We start from the raw sequence: 21541 nt of genomic DNA, 5'->3' as shown, positions 1-21541 counted from the left end.
CATCATTAATTTATTTGTGAAAATTAAATGAAAAAGATTAAAAGTATTTATAGAATTTTTTCTTCCCCGTCTCCACTACAGTTGAGTTCCATCGGGAGAAGAAGGGTCTCTTAATTTTTCAGAATTTCAATAAAAGTTAAATGTTATTTGAAAGTTTTTTATTACGTTTACTTTGTTGAACATTATTATTGCATTATCGCTATTACATTAACACGTTATTGCACTATCCCATTATTACATTACCACTTTGAAGTTTTATAATTTCTTTTTAACTACCAATAATTGTTCTCTGAATAAATTTAAATCAATAACTCGTCAGTTAGGGGATTTTCTTCCAACTTCCGTCAAACGATATCAACTAGAATAAATTGCCCACCTTGTCTATCAAACGATATTCGTTGCCAAACGTCTGTCAATAAAATTGACGGCGGCGTGCGGAAAAAAGAACTAAAACAGAAAACATCAGTCAAACCATGTTTCGATTTTCACGCTTCTACGCTGACATTAACTTTTGAAGTGGGCGTTGCCGAAGAGAAATTATAGCGCTTTTTAGTGAAAGGGACCCATCTCATGAACGTTGTTTATGATTATCTTTACATTGTAAAAAAAAGTGTCAAACATAGATAGTTCTTTGATGCCTGGTGCTGCCCTCTGGGAGAATAAAAACAGAAGTATGACACGAGTGTTAAAAGTGTGTAATTAAATTGACATGCATATCGATGAGATATTGCTTTAAGCAAAGATCCAGTTCGGTGTGATTGGTTATGACAAATGGGGGGGGGGAGGGGGGAACAGAACATTTTAACCGAGTAAAATAATGTTGATTTAATTTTCAAACACTTTTCTTTAAAATCAGCCATTAAGCTATGTGGAAACTCAAATCAAACTTTCAAATTAAATAAAAAGAAATTTAGTTTCAAATTAATTTAAAAATAGATTAAAGAAATTTATCTTCACACACAACAATTTATACCTATTTTTTCAAATTTATTTTACCGTTGGCGATGTTAATTTATCCAAGTAGTTGGTTTACTAAACGTTCATCTCTGCATGTTGGAAAACAAGAAAATTCATGTTTCATGTATCTGGGAAAATTCATCTTGGCATGGTTTTTCGAAATTATCAAAATCAATGCCTTATTCTAATTTTTTACAAATCTTATGAGCCCAGGTAATTTAGCATAGGAGTAAGTTTTTAAATATTGAAACGTTAGACCACATTGTCTCAAAATTGTGGGTTTTATTCATATTGGCGCGATTTTTAGCATTAGCATGGGGGCGCTAGCTAAACTTGACCAAACAGCCATGAGTAACTGTTAGAAGCTTACAATAGTGAGCCGTATTGCCTTAGGCGATAGAGCGATAGCCTTCCAATGAGGTGACCGGGTTTGAAACCCAGCGATGGCTAGTGGACACGAATTCCCCACCCTGCTCGCATCGACCATAGTGCTGGCGTAAAATATCCTCAGTGGTTGACAGATCATGAGTTAGAGTCCCCTTGCCATCAGACTAAAGCTGGAAGGTTTTCCTCTTCATGTAACGCAAAATGTGGGCTAGTTCCATTAAAAAGTCGGACCCGAGGGCAAATTTCTTCAAATACTTGAACCAGGAGTTCCATTGTCGTCTGGATTGGGCTCAAAATTACAAGGCTACGGAGTTGAACATTCGTAGTCGTAAACTCGAATTCGGGTCACCTGATGAACGACGGTTATAAAATAAAATAAAACTCACAACAGTGAGCCGTGGTGGCTCAGGGATTAGAGCGCTCGCCTACCAATGAGGTGAACCGGATCGAATCCCAGCAATAGCTGAGTTACGAATTTCGCACCCAGCTCGTACCGACCACAGTGCTGAAGTAAAATATCCTCAGTGGTAGACGGATCATGGGTTAGAGTTCCCTTGTCGTCAGAATAACCGAGGGAGGTTTTCGCAAATTCGTGCTAGTTCCATCAAAATTATTATTAATTGTTTGCTAAGAATAGAAAATTCCTTTACAAACTCAATCTAAAAGAAAACCCGGGAGATTTTATTGAGGTCGTGTAGCTTAGACGCAACATTGAGAGAAAAAAATTAAAATTTATCAAAACGTCTCGTATTATTCGAAGCGAATACATTTTGAAGGAGAAAAAAAGTTCTTTTTAGTTTGAAAAGGGGGGGAAATCCTTCCAAACTAAAAAAAAAATTAGGAGATTCATTAAAATTGAGCTGCTTAAAAGCAACATAAGGAGAAAGCATTGAAACATCATGACTCTGTTCGGAAAATCTATTTTTATGTAACGGGAATGAACAGGGAAAAACTGTCTAAAAGGGATTTATTTATTGTTTGCATGGAATAAAAATTCCCTTTCAAATTCATCCTGTGAACAAACTTGGGGAATTTCATTAAAATAATGAGAGAATCAACGTTAAATTTAATAAAATATCTTGCTAATTGAAGACGTTTATAAATTTATTTTTTGTGTTACAGGTAATGTCCATGCTGCATCAATCCGTCCCATCCTCAGCCGGAGCAGTTGATTATACTCACCATCAACATGGAGTTGGCAGCTCCACAGCTGCCGCAATGGCAACGGCATCTTCCGGCGAGGAATGCTGGAACGCGGCAGCCAGAGCTAACTTCAACGGCTGGACAGCAGCGGCTGCCGCTCAGCAAAATTCTGCCAGTTCCTCGTCTGCTGCGGATGCTACAGCGGCTGCATTCGCTAGCGAACATCACATAGCCGGAAGCGACGCTTATTCAGGGTTTAATACTATGGCTCATCATCATCATCATTACCCTGATATAAAACCGCCCTTTTATTATACAGGGCAATATCCTACCGGATTCAGGGCCTTAGGCTTATGAGAGCGCCCGAATAGCTATGGACTTGTATATAAAATAATAGAAAAAATATATGGTCTATGTAATTTGCATTGTTGTTTATTAAATGTTGAATTTGTACGTCATTGTTGTTTTATGCTTTTGTTGATATTTGTGCAAATAATAATATATATATTGCTGAAATTTTAAAATAGTTGCTGTGGTGTTTTTAATATTTTTTTAAACACGAATTCACATTTTTTAAAAATCAGAATGGAATTTCTTACACTGTTTAACCGAGCTTTTATGCAAAAAATAATTCGATGACTTAAGACTTTAAATAAAGAGTAAAATAAAATCCAATTGAAAACGCCCAAACCAGTTTTATAGCCCGAGGTAACTTATTGCTTCGAATAGTAATCTTTCAACTCCTTTTATTTTTCTGCGACAATCAAACAGGTTTTGTTGTTTGTAGTTTCAGCTTTCTGATTCTACAGATTTCATTTTGCCCTTTTCCTCACGTAAAAATAAATTTGTGTTCCCTAAGGATTAATCTTTTTTTTTTTTGTCTTTTTAGAAGGATTCTAATATATAAAGTGCAACCACAATGGAGGGTGGATTAATTTTCAAAATTCTTGTCGAAACTGTAATCTATAAAATACCAAAATCGCAAATAAACAGATAAGCTTAAAATTTTTTTTATAAAGGGCTATCAGAAGTTGACGAATTATTATTGAGCAATGCGGTTCACACAGAAACATCGAAACCTGTTTGCGCGTTGAAACGAAAGCTTCAAGAGGTAATCAAACAGATTTTGATATTTCGATTCGTCTTCTTTACACGTAAATTGCCCGATTCCGATAAAAAATGTTGTTTTTTCTTAGCTTAAGCATTACTTTGTGATTTCTTATATATATATACCATTTTTGAAAAGAATCCTAAAATGCATAATAAGGGTAGCGTTTACTGAACATCCTGTATAGGTTACTTTTACTTTTCTTCTATACAGCCCAACTTCTGTAATCTGAATGTCCAAAATTCGGTTTTTCGATAACTCGAAATAGTTTAAAAGTACTGATCGAATGCCTTGATTTTTAATTAGAATATTTTTTTAAATTTCGATAACAACACATTGGTTTATAGTCTAAAGTTTCGACGCCGCGTTGGGTATAAAGTAGACAAGCTAGATTGCTTACACATTTTGAGTCGTTTTAAGATAGGCTGGGCAATTGTAAATAAATAATAAAGCGTTTATTTTTCCAAGTTGAAATTCGCTCTCAAGTTTTAATAGCCCTTCTTCAAAAATTGTATAGTTATCCACGTTGCTAAGATTTGAATCAATGCTAAAATTACACATCTGCTCAAAATCCTTTTTATCAAAAGATTAGCAAACAAGACAACTATGGAACTAAACACGCGTTAGAACAATGCAACGGCTTGTGATCTACACATAATTAGGATTCTTTTTTAATATTCAGAACTCTGTACATCATTTCTCACGTATCACACAAACGTGCGAATAAACTTCAAATGTTTTAACTCACCACTCTGAAACAAAAATGGGAGATTATCATTATAACCCTATGACACCATCCAGGGAAGAATATAAGGAAGAAGAATGGAATCAGTCACTCAAAATTATTAAAACAGTATAGGAAATAAAGGCGCACTCTAATCATCTGAAATTTTAAGTTCTATAGACCCCAAAACTAAGTTATTTTAATATAAAAGTAAGATTTAACCATATTCATCTTAACTGCTTTTTTATTCTGTTTTATAATAAGCGTTGAACAGCTGATCCAATTCTGAGTTTGCGACAATCAATGTTCAACTCTGTAGCCTTGTAATTTGAACCCAACCATGAAGACAAGAGAATTCCTGAATCAAGTCTTGGGACAAACTAGAATTCGTGGGAGACTTTTTTGATGGACTTAACCCGCAATTTGCATTGAATGGAGAGGGATACTACGAAAACCTCCCACGCTTAGCCCGATGACTAGGGGATTTTAACCCATAATTTGCTTATCACTGAGACTATTTTACGCCAGCACTGTGGTCGGTGGGACCCGGGAGCAGAGTATCAACCCGGGATTCGAACTGAGGCCACTCATTGGGAGCCGACTGCTCTATCTCCTAAGCCACCGCTGCTCCTTAATTACTTTTTGAGTACATTTCTCAGATTAATAATAATGAAGAGAAATTTAAATAAGTTTATCTCCCAAGCAGTTGGTTCTTCTCTACACCTGTGCTGTTAGCTGGGAATCGTTTTAGAATTTAGAACGTTTTCATAGGTAGTAAATGTTTAATTTTTCATTAAAAAAAATACTTATTAGAATTGACGTTCAAAGAAAAAAGTTTTTTTCACATTATCGAAAAAAATAAATTTTTTTTCGAACTTCGGGAAATGGACAAAAAATTCAACGTTAAAACTGAAATTTTCGCCGGCTTATGGTAGCTTAGCTAATCGCAAGGGTCATCCGCAGGTCGGAGGGGAGACTACAAATTAAAAGAGAAATGCCCAGCTCCCTGAAGTTAGGGTTTCGGCATTGTGCCTTGTATTGTAAAAAGTTACATGTTAAAGAAATCGAAATCTTGAAAGTTACTTTACACAGGTGGGTATTAGTTTTTCCTCGAAATGGATACCCAAGTAGTAGGAAAAATAAAAACTAGTTGTAAAAGCTATGGAAAAAAAAATTTAAGATTTTCTACTACTAAATTTAGAATGCGCAGAAATAAATCGATAAAATGAACACCTTAATAACTTGATCTAATGATCAACTAGAGGACACAATATGCTAATTAATTAATGCAGGCGATGTTTTAAGATATAAAATCAGAAACAAAAAAGTAATAAACAAATAATTATGCATTTTTTATCGATAAATTTGGATTCTTGGTCATTAAAATAGAATAGCTGCAATTTAGAAAAATATAGTTTGGGCAGAAGAGCAGTAGCGTGCGAAAGTTAGGTACCTTCAGGATAATTTCACTTTTTGCGTATCTTAAAATATTCGCATGTTTTAAATTTTATTTTTCAAGAATTCATCGATCAATTCCTTTATACTTTGCCATTTAAAATTAGCTAGAATAAATTGGTGTAAAAATTTGTAAATCTTACAATTCAAATTTTTTTTCTCCGATCATTAGTAAATTGAATATTAAAGGATTATAAAAAATTATTTTTTTAAATTAACGAGGAATTATTGTTGGATAAAAATGTTTTATAGTTGTATACAACTTTTTTTTAATTTGTTCCATTAGATATGGAAAAGTGAAATTAATACCAAGGGGCCTCAAACATTAGATCGCTCTTCTTAACTATTTTTCTGGATTTGAGCTACCCCTTACGTTTATGTTGAATTTTGTAACTACAAAATCATATTTAAGGTAAGGTCTTCGAAAAATTAAAATTGATTTATAGAATGTGAAAATCTGATTACATTAACTTCTTCAGGACCGTGATCACGTATACATGATCGCGATTCTCCCTTCGCGGCCCTCCTGCATCAAGCATAAAATGAGCCTTTCTGATTCTGGAGGCCCAAAATCACAAGGATGTGATTTCTATACGGTATTCGAGAAAATATACTCTCAGTTTATGCGGCCTGGAGAAGAGCTTTTCTCATTTTGTAAATCCTAAAGAGATTAAGACGTTACTCCCTCCCCCCTTACAATTAAGATTGGGAGTTGGAATGTGGACACACTATGAAAATGAAAAGGTTACCCAAGTAATTCGTAAGAAAATGGACACATCTCGAAAAATAAAAGCAAAAGACAGACTATTTACATAAATTTAATGGTAATCATTTTGTCTGTGAGCTTTTTATTCTATACGCATCTCAAAATGCGTGTTTAAGAAATGGACCAAGCTCGAAATGTGTGTTTACGAAAATTAAACAGAGCTTAAAAAACAAGTTTAAGAAGAAAAAAATTCCTAATACAGCAAAAGAAAAGGTGTTTATTTGGAAAAATTAATACTCAAGATATTTTTTCAACGAAAATTTTTATTATAATTGATACCTGAAAACTCAGCTACTTGTACGCTTCCTTTCTAGAGGGGAATGAGGGTGATTTGAGAGAGACAATTGAATTTTTTTTCTTCTAGTAGGTACGAAGTATTATTTCCGACGCATTTTTTCATGCTTTTTGAATAAGAGCATTTTTAATGTTCAACCCAAATTTAGCAACTAAACAAGGATTTTCATTCATACATTTTTAAAAACTAAGCATAATCATTACAGGCCAGATTAAAAGGTCAGGGTGGAGGAGTATATTACATCATTTCTCTTCATATTCAGAATACCAAATGATGAAGATTTCTTCAAAAATATATAAATTTGCACATCTTGAATTTACTCACTATTAAAAATTTATGGAATCCATGACAAAGTTGTACTTTTATAGTGTTTCAAAAAAAAAAATTAAATTTAAAAAAAAATTCACTGTGTAATTTTGGCAAATGGACATCAAATTATGAATTTATTTAGATCATTAATTTATTCTTAAAAAAAAAACATAAAAGTTTGAATGATATGTCCATTTTCTTAAATGTGCATTTTTGAGTCATGTCTATTTTCTTAAACACACATTTTGAGCTATGTCCAGAATGAAACGTTGATCAAAGTTTCTGTATCTAATGTCGTTACATACAGATTTTTAAAAAAATGTCCAAAAGAGTAAGACGTCGGTAAAGTTTCCCTCAAACTTGTCTATCTTACTCTGCATCAAAATCATTTTAAATTGCACCAAGCTATGCTTTATTTAGTGTTTAAATATAGAAAAATTTTGTTTTGTGCTTGCAAAATACTGTTCAGTAAATGTCTTCTAGGAATAGCTTCATAGAAGGAAAACCAATTACGTATAAAAAAAAGTTCTTAGCATATTAGGTGTGTAAATAACTTGATATGAGTGTCATTAAAAGCCAACTTTTATCACCAAAGATATGGTTATGTAATATTATATTAACATTTATGGATTCTTTGAATAGTCAAGATTATTTTTTAAATCAAGATAAAAGAACAAATACCTTTATAGAGATAACATTAGCTAAAGATACCTTATAATCACCACAATACAATGTTATAACAAGAAAACTGTTTAACACCTTTTTGGTAAATTATGCCTTTCAGCCAATCGCAGACTGATACCTGTAAGTCCTAATTCTCTAACATTAGATTAATGGACTCTAGTCAAAGGTGATTTGGAAAGTAGTTGTAGTATTTTTATTTAGATCATACTAGAGCTGCACAATTGGCAACGGCCCGGGAAACATCAGAATGATCCATCACAATTTTGATCCTCTGTAGAAGAGATGGCTTCCCAGCTTTGGTAGACAATTTTTTAACATTTTATAACCGTCGTTGAACAGCTGACCCGATTTTCTGGTTTATGACTACTAATGTTCAACTCTGTAGCCTTGTAATTTGGAACCCAATCCAGAAGACAAGGGAACTCCTGGATAAAGTATTGGAAGAAATTTGCCTTCGTGGAGAACGTTTTGGTGGAACTAACCCACATTTGCGTTGCATGGAGAAGAAAACCTCCCGAGGTTAGCCTGATGACAAGAAGACTTTCAACTCGTGGTCCGTCTACAACCGAGGATATTTTATGTTAGCACTGAGGTTCGTATCAAACAGCTGATGCTGGGATGAACCCAGTTCACCTAATTGGAAGGTGAATGCTCTATCCCCTGATCCATCATGGTGATAGAACAGTTTAATACAAACCAATACCATGCAGTGTGCACCCTTGGTTCATTCGCAGGCTGATCGATGTGGTAACTCGCCAGTTCACTGACAGTTGCCAGTGATGTTTAACACGTTGAGCTCCACGTCAGCCATCGGTGGCTGACACTGGACTTTCCATTTAGGCCGAGTGGCTGACACTGAAATTACATTTAGACCGCGTCAACCATCGCTTGCTGACACTGACCTTTCACATAGGCTGCGAAAAACAGCTGGCTGACAGCGTATAACATGATATAGAACTATAAAATTTACACTCTTTTATGGAATTGCAGAAAATTTATTCAAAATTTACTTAATTATTGTGATTCTTGGTTTAATAAATTCAATTTAGTAGATTTTTATCCACCACTATTTCTACATAATTTGTAGGCTTATATATTTCACCACTTTTGTCAGATATGTCATGATAAACCTTCTAAAAAAATAGAAAAATCCGTCTAATTCCGTGTAGTTATTTATCGTGGCCAGATGGGCAAGCCATGTAAAATTAGTGTGGCGTTCAGCGTGTTAACTTTGGTGGTCAAGCGGAACTGTGTGTTGTGATTAGTCCACCAGATTTAGAAAGAAGTTTACATTTTATGACAAAAATATTGATTTTTTAATCCTTTTTACAGGTTGAGAGTATAAATGAGACTCAAAGAAGAAACAACAAATTATTTACAAATAAAATAAATACAAAGTGAGTGCATAACAAATAATGATCATTTCAGAGACCCAGTTCTTTCCTGAAAGTTTCAAGCTCAGCAGCTGTTTTGGCATCATTCTTTTTCGCATTGGCAGTAATGTTGGTGATGTATTTCATGATGACAGGATCACTCATGCGCTCTTTCAGGAAGTTTTTGAATTCCATCAATTTGCTGTAGCACTTGTCATTCAAAGTAAGTATACTTAAGCAGAACGTCAGCTCATGGAGTTGAATGTCAGTGCTAAATTAAAAAGACAACAGAGTTGCTTGCATTAATATAGAAATAAAATTATACATTCTGCAGTGTTGAAATATTGGAATTTTATTTTTGAAAATTTTAAACCATTGCTCAGTAAGTTTCAATAATAAAGTTGGTACCAGTGACAACTTAAGAAGACTAGATGGCCATAAACATTCCGATTCCTGACTTTTTTCTAGACATATTTCATTGAATTCACCTCATTTTTGAAACTTGTAGTATAAATGTTACCATTGATTTTTTAGTTCTTATACATATACATTAAATATAGGACAAAACACTTACGGTTGCTATTAGAGTTGAAAAAATTTTAAAAAAAAATTTAAATATGACCAAGTTTATTGTAAAAATATTGGACTTTTAAGTACTTCAAACAGAAATTAATCCTTTTTCCCTGATCTTTCCAATTTGGTTTCCCACCTATTCACTGACCGCTGCCAGGGATGTTGAACCATGTCTTACGATCTGAGGGATTGTAATGTGTACTAAAAAGAATCATTTGTAAAGGTTAATAAAAGGATCTTTAGGCATATCCTAATCATACCTAGTAAATCTTGAACTGAAGAACTCCATATTATTCTGAGTTATTGATAGATTCTATATTGTTATTCATAGATTGCACATAATTAATAGGTTTTGTCAAAAATACCCTTAATTAAAAACTTGAAATTATGGAAGATAAGTTGGTTCATTTAATTCCTATAAGTGTTATTGGTATAGCTTTTCACATAAATTGAAAATAATAAATTTTGACACACAGCATACAAAATCTGACTGCTTATGACATTTTTATACTATTAGAGCATTCAAATAGTTTGATTTCAGTTAGGGTGAAAAAATAGCAGTCTTAAAAAATTGAGAATTCAGTGTATATAGCAAAAGACACAATAAAAAACAAACTTGTTTCATACCTTGAATCAGCAAATCGATAGCACAGTTTTTCCACGAGTCCTTCAACCAATTTCTCTTTCTCAACGTACTGAAGCATGTGCCTAGAAATGCAAAAAATCAGGTAAAGAATATAAAATATCCCACAGACTTTATGTCCATTATGAATTAAAGGATTCAATGCTCACTTTAACACTACTTGAAACTTTTCTTCACTAAAATCAGCTTTAGGATCACTCAAAGAACTTATGATGTCTGGTATGATATTGTATATAATATTGCCCTATAAAAAAAAGTTAATTATGAAAACAACTTATTATGAAATTAAAAAGGCATTTATGCAAATAAAAGTAATACGTGTTGCAAAAATTTTATTAAAATGACAACTGCAAAAATAAAAGATTTATTCTAGATCACAGATTACCAATTGCAGTCTTGTAGACTTCATGTGGTCAAGGTTATTTTAAGCAGCCTACAAAACACTTTAGGGAAAAAAATATCCTGTCAATTTAATATTAAAATTTCTTTTTTAAGTTGCTTAGTGTTAATGCAGTTTAATGTTTTTTCAGATTAATTTTTTGTCTCTTATTAATTAAATATTAGTAACACAAATAAAATGACACTGTGTAATAATGTTTTAAAATTCAATTGTTCTTGCAAATCATAATTTTTTAATACACTTTTTTTATATATATTGTATATCATTATAAATTTTTTAATACATAAAACAATGATTTATGTTCAACAATATACATAAAACAATGTTTTATGAACAACAATATACATAGAACAAAGTTTTCAGTACAACACTGTACACAAAATGACAAATAAAAAATTGTTTTTAAGTACGTAATACAATGTTTCTTATGTACAATATATATAAAGCAAAGTTTTCTGTACAACATTGTACACAAAATGACATTTTTAAGTACATAAAAAATTGTTTTTAAGTACAGTGGGTGATCGGCTAACGAACAGATCGGTTTACGAACAAATCGGTTAACGAACACTTTCATGAAAGATTTTTGTGTTCGGTTAACGAACACATATTCGGATAACGAACACTTTCAAGAAAGATTTTTTGAGTTCGGACATCGAACACATATTCGGATAATGAACAAAACGAATTCTAACGAACACTTCTCGGCCTGAAAAAAAAGTACTATTAAGCGTTTGTTATTATTTTGCATACAAAATAAGATATTTAAAGCATGCTTAGTATTGATAATTACTAAATGAAACTTGAATTAACAATGAATTTAAATTTAAAGGTCATTCAATAATTATTATTATAAAGCTTAAAACACTTCTTGTTTACCACTCTGAGAATCCCAGAGCATTAAAAAAAATTCCATAATTAAGAACAAACTACCAGTAATGTGAAGATCGAATCAGAGGGCATTGGTCACGCAGTATCTTTTCAAAGAATGGCTATTTGAAGTTTGTCCGAGCATCAAGGACTACCTTGATACCAATGACTTGCCGCTGAAAGCACTGCTGCTATTGGACAATGCACCAGGACATCCAAAGGATCTTGAAGATAATTTGTTGACAGACTTTCCCTGGCTGACAGTTCAGTTTTCACCTCCGAATACGACTTCGCTGATTCAGCCGATGGATCAGGAAGTTATTGCGGCTTTCAAGAACGCTCGCGCGCTGTTTCGTCGGTGTTTTGAAGCAAGCCAATTCTCCTCATCAATGACTTCAAAAAAGTTTAGGAAAGAAAAATTTGACATTCTTGAAGCTATTCGTATCATTCAAAAGGCGTGGTCAGAAGTCACACAGCGACAGTTGATTTCTGCTTGGCGGAAGCTGTGTCCATCCTTCGTTCAAGGCGACGGAGGTGATTAGGGAGACACCCCTGAAATTATGGATGAAATTTTGACAACTGCTAGAGATCTGGAATTGGAGGTGAACGGGGATGACATAGAAGAGCTCATAATGGGACATGTAGATTAACAGAAGAACTCCAAGAAATTTTGAATGAAGAACACCAAGAAATACAGCGAAATGTGTCTCCTTCTGAACAAAAGGAAGACGAAACAGCAGACCAATGCCGACATCTGCCATTAAAGATCTTCTGAAAAAGTGGGAGGATGTCAGAGCAATGATCTTAGAATGGCACCCAAACTAAGCTGATGTCAGTAGGGTTGGGGATTTTTACAACGACAATGCTATTAATTACTTCCGGAAAATCCTGAAAGAGAGAGAAAAGCAGTCGACATTGGACATGTTCTTCAACGCCCCATAAGCAAAAAATGAAAAGGACTGATTAATATGCAAGACTATATGTATGTATTATTTTTTAAAAAATATAATAAGAAATTATAAATTTTTTTAAATTTAATTTTTAGGGTCTCCAGAACGAATTAATCGATTTCACATAGAAGACTATGGTGAATCGATGATCGGTTAACGAACAATTCGGATAGCGAACATAGTCTTGGAACGGATTATGTTCGTTAACCGATCACCCACTGTACATAAAAAATTGTTTTTAAGTACATAAAACAATGTTTCTAAGTAACATTAAAAACATCTCATGTACTTAAAAAGATAAAAATTTTGTTATACATTGTTACTTCAATTCTATAAGAAGTTTACAAAAATTTACTCATTACGAAAAAAGTGTAATTCTTTTCTAAGGTTTCTAATTAAGATCTTGAGCCCTCGCAAAATGGAAATTTGTTTTTCATCTAAATCAAAATTTTTAGAAAGAACTTTTTTTATATAAACGATTGCTTTAGTACTGAAAGTAATATCATTCTATATTAATTGAATTTGAAAACAACAAATGTTTCGTTTCATGAGTTGTTTCTCTAAGGATTAAAAATATACAGTACATCTTAAGGATTAAGGGTGAAAGATGGTATGAACCATTTTTTGAAATTGGCAATGGGGATGACAAACAAAAACAAGAGAATGAATGTTGAGCGGAAATAGATTTTTTGTATCACATCTAAATAAACAAGCTGAAGGATTGGACAGTCATTATAGAATTTTTTGTAGAAAAAAACTAAGAGAATTAAAGAACTGCTTCAAAAATCATTTGAGATATAATGATAAACTGATATAAAGTGACACCAATATTGATTTTTGCCAGAAATCACTGAATTTGTAAACACACATATTTTGTATAAAAAAATAAAATTATTTGAGATACTAAAGAAAATATTGTATTTTTAACGTACGTAAAATATTGGAGAATTATAATGTAAGCTAAATTAATTTAAATCAACAAAGTTTATGTTGAAAAGAGAAAGAGTTTTAGCCTATAACAAATTTAGACTTTTAACTTTAGAAATAAAACTTTCCGACTATTCCAGGAAAACTCAACTCTGTTTAAAAGTATGAAAAAGTGACCGACCTTTTTAGAAAGCTCTAAAAATAAGAATTTAGCAACATCAGATATATTGTTTTCTGTATCTGCTAAGCACTTGGCTGCTTCACTTATCAAGCTTTTTACACGAACAAAATCTTGTAGTATGAGGTGAGTGAGGGTTATGATGGCTGATTCTCTAACCGACGCATCTGGATCAGATAATCTGAAACAAAGCCACAGACACAATTTTTTTTAAAAAAATTTTTCTTTGCATAAAATTGTACAAATTGTCTAACATTTTTTTTATGGCACACGCCTAAGTTAAAAGTGATAAAAGTTTTTTGATCAATTCCAAATAATATAAATTTAATTACTCATGTAGGGTGCGTAGCCTAATCTCTCAACAAAAAATAAGCACCTTTTAAGCACTCAAAAAATATTTTTAAGCATTATATACATTAACAAAATGCAAAATAATTTTCAATGAATTTACAAGATCGTGATAAAATAACTAGTTTCTGACAAAGAACTCTTTTCTTGATTATATTAACCATCATAAAATGATAGAGATTTTTCAGCTGTATTTCAGAGGATGGAAAATGAAATCTGAAAATAAGAATATCTTGCAAATTGGAGCAGAGCTGCATATGAGAGTGCAAGAATTTCCCCGAACCCAGCTTAGTGGTCACTCTTAAGTGTTTCATCAAACATGAATGGTGCTATCACAGATTAGAAACCAATGGCCTACCGAAATGGATTGTGGTTGAATGAATTGTGAAAACGCTGAATAGAACAATGCCAAAAACCAGGCGTTCGCATAATATGCAGCAAAAATTAACATGAGAAAGAAAAAAAAAAAAAAAACTCATTTTCGAAAAGGGAAAATTAAGCACTTTTTAAAAATACCATAAAAAAACACCTTAAAGGGCTTTTAAAAAACAAAAATAAGCACCTTTAAAAGCGCTACGCACCATGTCATGGGAGCATTTTAAAAGCAACTTAAAAAACACAGACCTGTTAAACAATTGAGATGTCCATGGCTCAATAATATTGGGGAAGCTGGTACTTAAATCTCCTAAAGCAATAATCATATTTGCTCTAATATATGGTTCTGGAGATTTTTCAGTAATGGTAGCAAACAGCTGTATGTTGTCAGCACACACTTTCTCTCTGGAAGAAAAAAAAAACATCCATGTAGCAAAAGTTAACAGACAAAGCTTAAACACAGCTAAAGAAAGTAAACAGAAGATTTTAAGAAAATAAACTGTAATAAAAACAAAGATATTGCAAAAATATACATATTATAAGGGTAAAATAAGTATTCATAAATAAAATAAATTTCAAATTTTTCATAAAAAGTTAAAAACAAAAAATAGCAGTTTTTAAATAATAATTATCTAGATTTAATTTTTCTCTGAAGGGCAATTCATAAATGTTTCAAAAGAATTTTTTTTCTTTTTTATGGCAAGGGTTCCATAAAAATAATTTAAACATTAAATGAATGATGCTCATCATCATATTGAAACTGCAGTTCAGGCCTTCAGCTGAAGATTCCTACAAGACAACCTGTTTTAAGCAGAGCAATGATAAATAGTGTTTTGTGGGATAAAGAAACTAATTTCTTAAATAATAATCATTAATTGATTTAGAAAACAAATGTTACAAAAGAATTTACGTGATTACTCATTGTTGCATAATAACTCACTGTTCCAAATGTCATAAGTCTCAACAAAACGAAATTATTGAGAAACAATGACAGATGACTACATTTCAGTATCAAAATACAAATTAATATTTCTGTAAGTAAAATATTTATTTTTACATTCTATAAAATATTATTTATATTTATAGGATACATTCATTTTGAGAAATATGAACAATTTATTATTATTATTTAGGCATAAAATTGCAAAGTAGGAAAAAGCTCAGAGAAATAAAAATAAATAAATAAAAGGAATGCATATTTAAGAAACAAGATAACTCTGTGTGTAACAAATTTATAAATTAACGACATTTTTATTTAAATGCTGCATCATTGGATGAAAAGTACAAAATTTAATACTGTAAAACGATAATTAACAATTAGAGGTTTTCAAAATGATGCCATTAGTGGAAAAAATCTTAAAAGCGAAACAAGTCAGAAAATATATTGTTAGTAAAATGTTCCTATTTATTATTTTAATAAAGAATGTTACAAATAGGAAAGATTTAGATAGCAAAACTGACTACAGAAACCTTAGTTTAACCGACAAAACTTTACAAAAATTAATTGGTGAATGATCCTCTACTAAGTAACAATGAGAAATCTAATTCCTTTGACTCGAACCATTATCAATCTAATAATTTCAAGTTGAATTTGATTATTTCTTACACAGTTTAAATTTTGACATGTGCATGTTAGAATATTTTTAGCACAGTGATTGTTTTTCAAAATACTTAGACAAGGTGACCACAAACACTCTGGAAAAAAAATTCTAATTTTTCCAGTCTGATTTTATAGAATTTCTCTGATATTTTGAAACTGATGGCATAAATTTTATTATTTATTTTTTCAGTTTTTGTATTCATGTACATAAAGTATAAAACACTTTGACTTGTAATTAAAATAAAAAATTAAATTTTTTTACTTAAAAATTATAACAATAAATTAAATAAATATACTGCATGAAAGATAGAATTATGGGTGCCGGGTGCCATACAAACACGTTGACGACATCTCAAAGGAAACTGGTAGAACCTTTGGTGTGAAATATTTGTCAAATAGCAAAAATGCTGGGATGAAGTACTGTAGTCTAATGATGAAGTTCTTAACATTGACGAGAATTTTTTTATATTTTGATAGTACAATAAATTCTAATTAATGTTTAATAAACTTTTAGCTTAAAAATATATTTCTGAAAAATTGATAATAAAATTACATCATTTAATAAATATAAATACATCATAAGAGTAAATACTCTTTCATTGACACAATAGATCAAAAACAAACATCGAATTGATATTCCAATAATATTCCTAACTTTTCTAGATTGATATAATTTCCAGACTTTCCTGTTCTCCCCAGACTTACCAAGGCAAAAATTAAAAATAAAAATATTTACAACATAAGATAGGAGCTTAAAACAAACTTAGAATAACAAAAGAAATAATAAAAAAAAAGAAGCATAAAATCAAGAATTTGAGGAAAAATTTCACCTGGAATCTGGATATTATATAAGAGTAAAAATAAGTATCAATAAACAAACGATTTATAGATTCATAAAATTGGAAAGCTATACTAAATTCCTTATTTTTTTGTTACAATAATGTTAGCATGATGTGATACTAACCCAAGTAGCATAAACTTTGCTAAAGATAGTGAGGCAGAAGCTTGTATATCTTTGTCATAGTCTCTTAATGTTTGCCGACACATTCCGACAACTAGAGGTAATAAGCTTCCAAGCAGCTTTGTTTCTGCAAAATAATTTTTTTAAAAAATGATATGAATATGAAGAATGTGTAATTGTTATGTATCATTTAAATGGGCAAAAATTAGAAAGCAAAAGAAATTTAACCTTCAGACAAACTAAGAAAAGTTCTGTTACACCTTCAGTGAAAAGTCCTGTTTTCAGGTTGAAAAATAAAGTCAAAATTTTGCGAATTTAAAATATGCATTACAAAATTTGGCTAAACCATTTCGGCATGATAATGTTTTTGTTGCTATTAACAGATAGTGTGGTTGTTTCCTAATGTAGTTTATAACTTTATGAAAAGGCTATTTGAATATTTTTATTACCTTTGCTATTATTCTTTTTAAAATGCTTAACAAAATTTTTATAAAGCTCAGCATGAACAATCATATTTACTACTATACATGGATGGAACAGCAGCATGCGTTTTAGAGCAAATAAATTTTGTTTTTGAAACAAATAATATTTATATTCGAAACAGCACGTTGCTTGTAAAATTACATATTTGAGCACATAAATTTACATTTTATATTAGGTTTTACAGAGTCTTATAGAAAAATGCATTACTAAGAAAAAAGATTGTAACAAAAACACAACAAAGAATTACCTAAATGTTATTAATTTTTAAATTAATAACATTTATGTTATAATGTTATATTATAATGTTCTAATTATTTAAAAATATTTTTTAAATAATTAGATAAAAGAAATACAGTGCCGCTCAAAAGTATCAGTACACCTAGAAACTTATAAAAAAATGGCAAAATTCAAAGTGTCATAACTTCTTTAAAAATGATCAAAAATGCTTCTGCTTTATCTCATTTTGAAGCTTAAAATCTCTACTTTTATGTACTTTAATTGTTTTTAATTTATATATTTTGCAACTATGTACAATTACACTCTAAACAATCATAGAAAATTGCATTAAATTTTTGTGAAGTTTGACGCGATGTACGGGCACAAAGGGGTTAGATATTGTTAATTTTTATTATACCATTGAAAAATTTGGACTTTTAGCTTTCATTTAAAAAAATTTTTTCCAAAAAAACATGTTTTTTGACGAAGTTATTGTCAAATAAAAAAAAAGCTTTTTTTTCAGAATTTAATGATTTTTCAGCAATTATAATGAATTTTAGTGTAATTATAATATGATATGAAATTTTTTTAATTAAAATAAATTAAAATTTAATATTTCTCGATAATATTATTTCATAATTTATTATAAAAATTGTAACTTTTTTTTTGGAAAATATAATGATGAAATAAGAATCAACGTACAATGTACATACAATGTACATACAACGTACAATGTACATACATTTTTGTTTTCAAATTTTTTCTGAGAGAAATACGAAAAAATAAATTTCAAAATATTAAATTGTAAACGTTGATTCTTATTTCATTATTATATTTTCCAAAAAAAAAAAATTAAAATTGTTATAATAAATTATGAAATAATATTATCGAGAAATATTAAATTTGAATTTATTTTAATTAAAAAATTTTCATATCATATTATAATTACACTAAAATTCATTATAATTGCTGAAAAATCATTAAATTCTGAAAAAAAAAAACTTTTTTTTTATTTGACAATAACTTCGTCAAAAAACATGTTTTTTTGGAAAATTTTTTTTTAAATGAAAGCTAAAAGTCCAAATTTTTCAATGGTATAATAAATATTAACAATATCTAACCCCTTTGTACCCGTACATCGCGTCAAACTTCACAAAAAATTAATACAATTTTCTATGATTGTTTAGAGCAGCGGTGCGCAAACTTTTTTCGACTGCGACCCCTTTTGTAGAGAAAAAAATTTTCGCGACCCCTAGAGATAAATGTTCACAAATACGATGTATATTTCGCGCATTTCTTTCGTTTCATCGAAAAAAAACATCATCATATTTGACTGATATTAATTTTATTTATAATTTTAAGAAAATACTTTTTGTATAACACAAAAATCAGTAAATTGCCCTTTAATGAGTTGTATGTGGCTGCAAGTTTCTAATTATCTCATCGATGTTTGGATGTATGTTGCTAATTGCAATTCTCATATCATCTTCAGGGTTTAAACGCGAGCGGTATTTAGTTTTTATTGAAACTAGTTTGCTAAATCCAGTTTCACATAAATGCGTTGATGCAAATTGTATTAACATTCTGTTGACATTCTTGCATAAAACGGGATATTGTTTTCCACGGATAGCCAAAATTTTTGGCAAGGCTGAGTCTTCGGTAGTCTCGTCCAGTTGTAAAGCAAATAGAGATAAATTTTGTATGCGTTTTATGACTTCTGACTCGATATTTTGTGACATTTCGGAAATCCAATTGCAATTAAACATTGAGTGACGGCGCTTCACTCTTTATATGTACACTGTATGGTATGCAGCATGCAGGGATAATGCATTTCATAAAAGTTTGGCGACCCCCAAAAAACTTCTGGCGACCCCCACAGGGGTCGCGACCCCTAGTTTGCGCACCACTGGTTTAGAGTGTAATTGTACATAGTTTCAAAATATATTAATTAAAAACAATTAAAGTACATAAAAGTAGAGATTTTAAGCTTCAAAATGAGATAAAGCAGAAGCATTTTTGATCATTTTTAAAGAAGTTATGACACTTTGAATTTTGCCATTTTTTTATAAGTTTCTAGGTGTACTGATACTTTTGAGCGGCACTGTATGGTAACAATATTTTTTTAAAAAAAATAAAAAAATAAATAAAAATCATACGTTAAGTAAAAATTTATAAACTATCCACCACTATAAACTTTCCAACATCAATATTGCAACATCATTGACAACATGGTTCATTCCATTCAAGCTTTGTGTATTTTTGTTCATTGAAAGAAAAATTTCTTCTACTTTCCATTATATAATACAATGTTGTTACGACAAGCGAATTTTGTATTTAAGTAACAAGCATTTGCAAACGATTTATTCATAAAACATATTTCAATGACTTGATCTCCCTGTAATTATAAATTATTTTTACAAAGGAATTTTTGATACCTCAACTTTATAAATAAAAATCATACGTTAAGTAAAAATTTATAAACTATCCACCACTATAAACTTTCCAGCATCAATATTGCAACATCATTGACAACATGGTTCATTCCATTCAAGCTTTGTGTATTTTTGTTCATTGAAAGAAAAATTTCTTCTACTTTCCATTATATAATACAATGTTGTTACGACAAGCGAATTTTGTATTTAAGTAACAAGCATTTGCAAACGATTTATTCATAAAACATATTTCAATGACTTGATCTCCCCGTAATTAGACATTATTTTTACAAAGGAATTTTTGATACCTCAACTTTTTTTTTCTAATTTCAATATTTAAAATAAGCAATGCTCATTTCAAATTTTAACTATAATCAATTTATCATGACAATTCTATCATCTATCATGAATCCAAGTCAAAATATTGACAACTTTGTGGACACTAATCACATGGTAATTTAGTAAGCACTTTTTTTATCAGCTCAATTCAATGGGGGGTTGAAATACTTATAATTTTGATAAATTAATCAGATCTTTCCTTGTATTACATTTTTTCTAACTCTTTATGATACAAAAATAAAGTTTGAGGTAATGCCATTTTTCTTGAGAAAGTAACACCTCTTTTATAACCTATGATTTAAAGTGCATGAAGGTTACAACTAAACTTATTATATGTTCTTTTCTTTAATGATAACTAAAATGCCCAGTTATTATAAATTAGTTTATGACACAACCACACTTTTGTATAAAAGTCTAAGATGTACTGTCTTTGCTAGCCTTTTTTAACTTCAATCTTGCTGTTTGCTTTTTTAATTGTTTTATCATCATGCTGTAATTTCCTAGAAAATTTAATTGATACCACAGTTTTGTTTAATTCAGACTATGTAAAAACTCACAATCATGTTGTTCTAATAAGACTTTTGGATTGTTTGGTAAAATCGTTTAGCCATTTTTCGTTAAGAATTAATATACTGTATCCCCATACAGGGAGAAACTCTCCTAACTTTTTGGCCAGATAAGTACGTTAATCAACGCTTAGGAGAAAAAATTTAAATCGTAAACTATTTTGCAATATTTTTTGATTTATTGCTACTCAACTTATTTTTGCACTCAATTTCGGTGTCAAACTGGTCCAAAGTTGAGATTTTTTCTCAATGATTATTATTAGAGTTCTGGAGTAAACTTGGTACAATTTGCACAGCAGTTTTAACCTTGACTATAAGAAATTATTTAATTGCTATGAAGGCCCGAAAGTACACATTTGTAAGTTAATGATGTAAAGAAAAGCACTTACATTAAATCAAAAAATAAAGAAAATAGAAGATTAATAAAATGAGATAGTGAAAAAAAATATGAAGCGAACAAAAAAATAAATAATTAAGTG

The 21541-nt window shown here is 30.6% G+C and overlaps 2 protein-coding genes across 5 annotated transcripts in view; one reads left to right on the top strand and one right to left on the bottom strand.

Annotated features, from left to right (window-relative positions):
- LOC107436125 (protein gooseberry) overlaps positions 1–3011 on the top strand; it is an 86393-nt gene extending 83382 nt beyond the window's left edge. For both annotated transcript variants that reach the window (XM_087151626.1, XM_087151627.1), the window contains exon 7: positions 2467–3011. In XM_087151626.1, coding sequence (XP_087007752.1) covers positions 2467–2844 — 378 coding nt within the window. In that variant the 3' untranslated portion in view covers positions 2845–3011. The remainder of the gene's footprint in view (positions 1–2466) is intronic.
- A 6109-nt stretch (positions 3012–9120) lies between these two features.
- The window catches only part of Cap-D2 (CAP-D2 condensin subunit), a 57481-nt gene continuing 45060 nt past the window's right edge, over positions 9121–21541 (bottom strand). For all 3 annotated transcript variants that reach the window (XM_071186777.2, XM_071186778.2, XM_071186779.2), the window contains 6 exons: positions 17030–17153; positions 14715–14870; positions 13746–13923; positions 10567–10661; positions 10402–10482; positions 9121–9472 (listed from right to left, as the gene is read on the bottom strand). In XM_071186777.2, coding sequence (XP_071042878.2) covers positions 9253–9472; positions 10402–10482; positions 10567–10661; positions 13746–13923; positions 14715–14870; positions 17030–17153 — 854 coding nt within the window. In that variant the 3' untranslated portion in view covers positions 9121–9252. The remainder of the gene's footprint in view (positions 9473–10401; positions 10483–10566; positions 10662–13745; positions 13924–14714; positions 14871–17029; positions 17154–21541) is intronic.

The sequence above is a fragment of the Parasteatoda tepidariorum genome, chromosome 9 (genome assembly GCF_982258835.1).
Source record: "Parasteatoda tepidariorum strain Cologne lab strain chromosome 9, Ptep-v5.0, whole genome shotgun sequence".
Taxonomy (NCBI): domain Eukaryota; kingdom Metazoa; phylum Arthropoda; class Arachnida; order Araneae; family Theridiidae; genus Parasteatoda; species Parasteatoda tepidariorum.
This window is presented reverse-complemented; position numbering and strand designations above follow the sequence as displayed.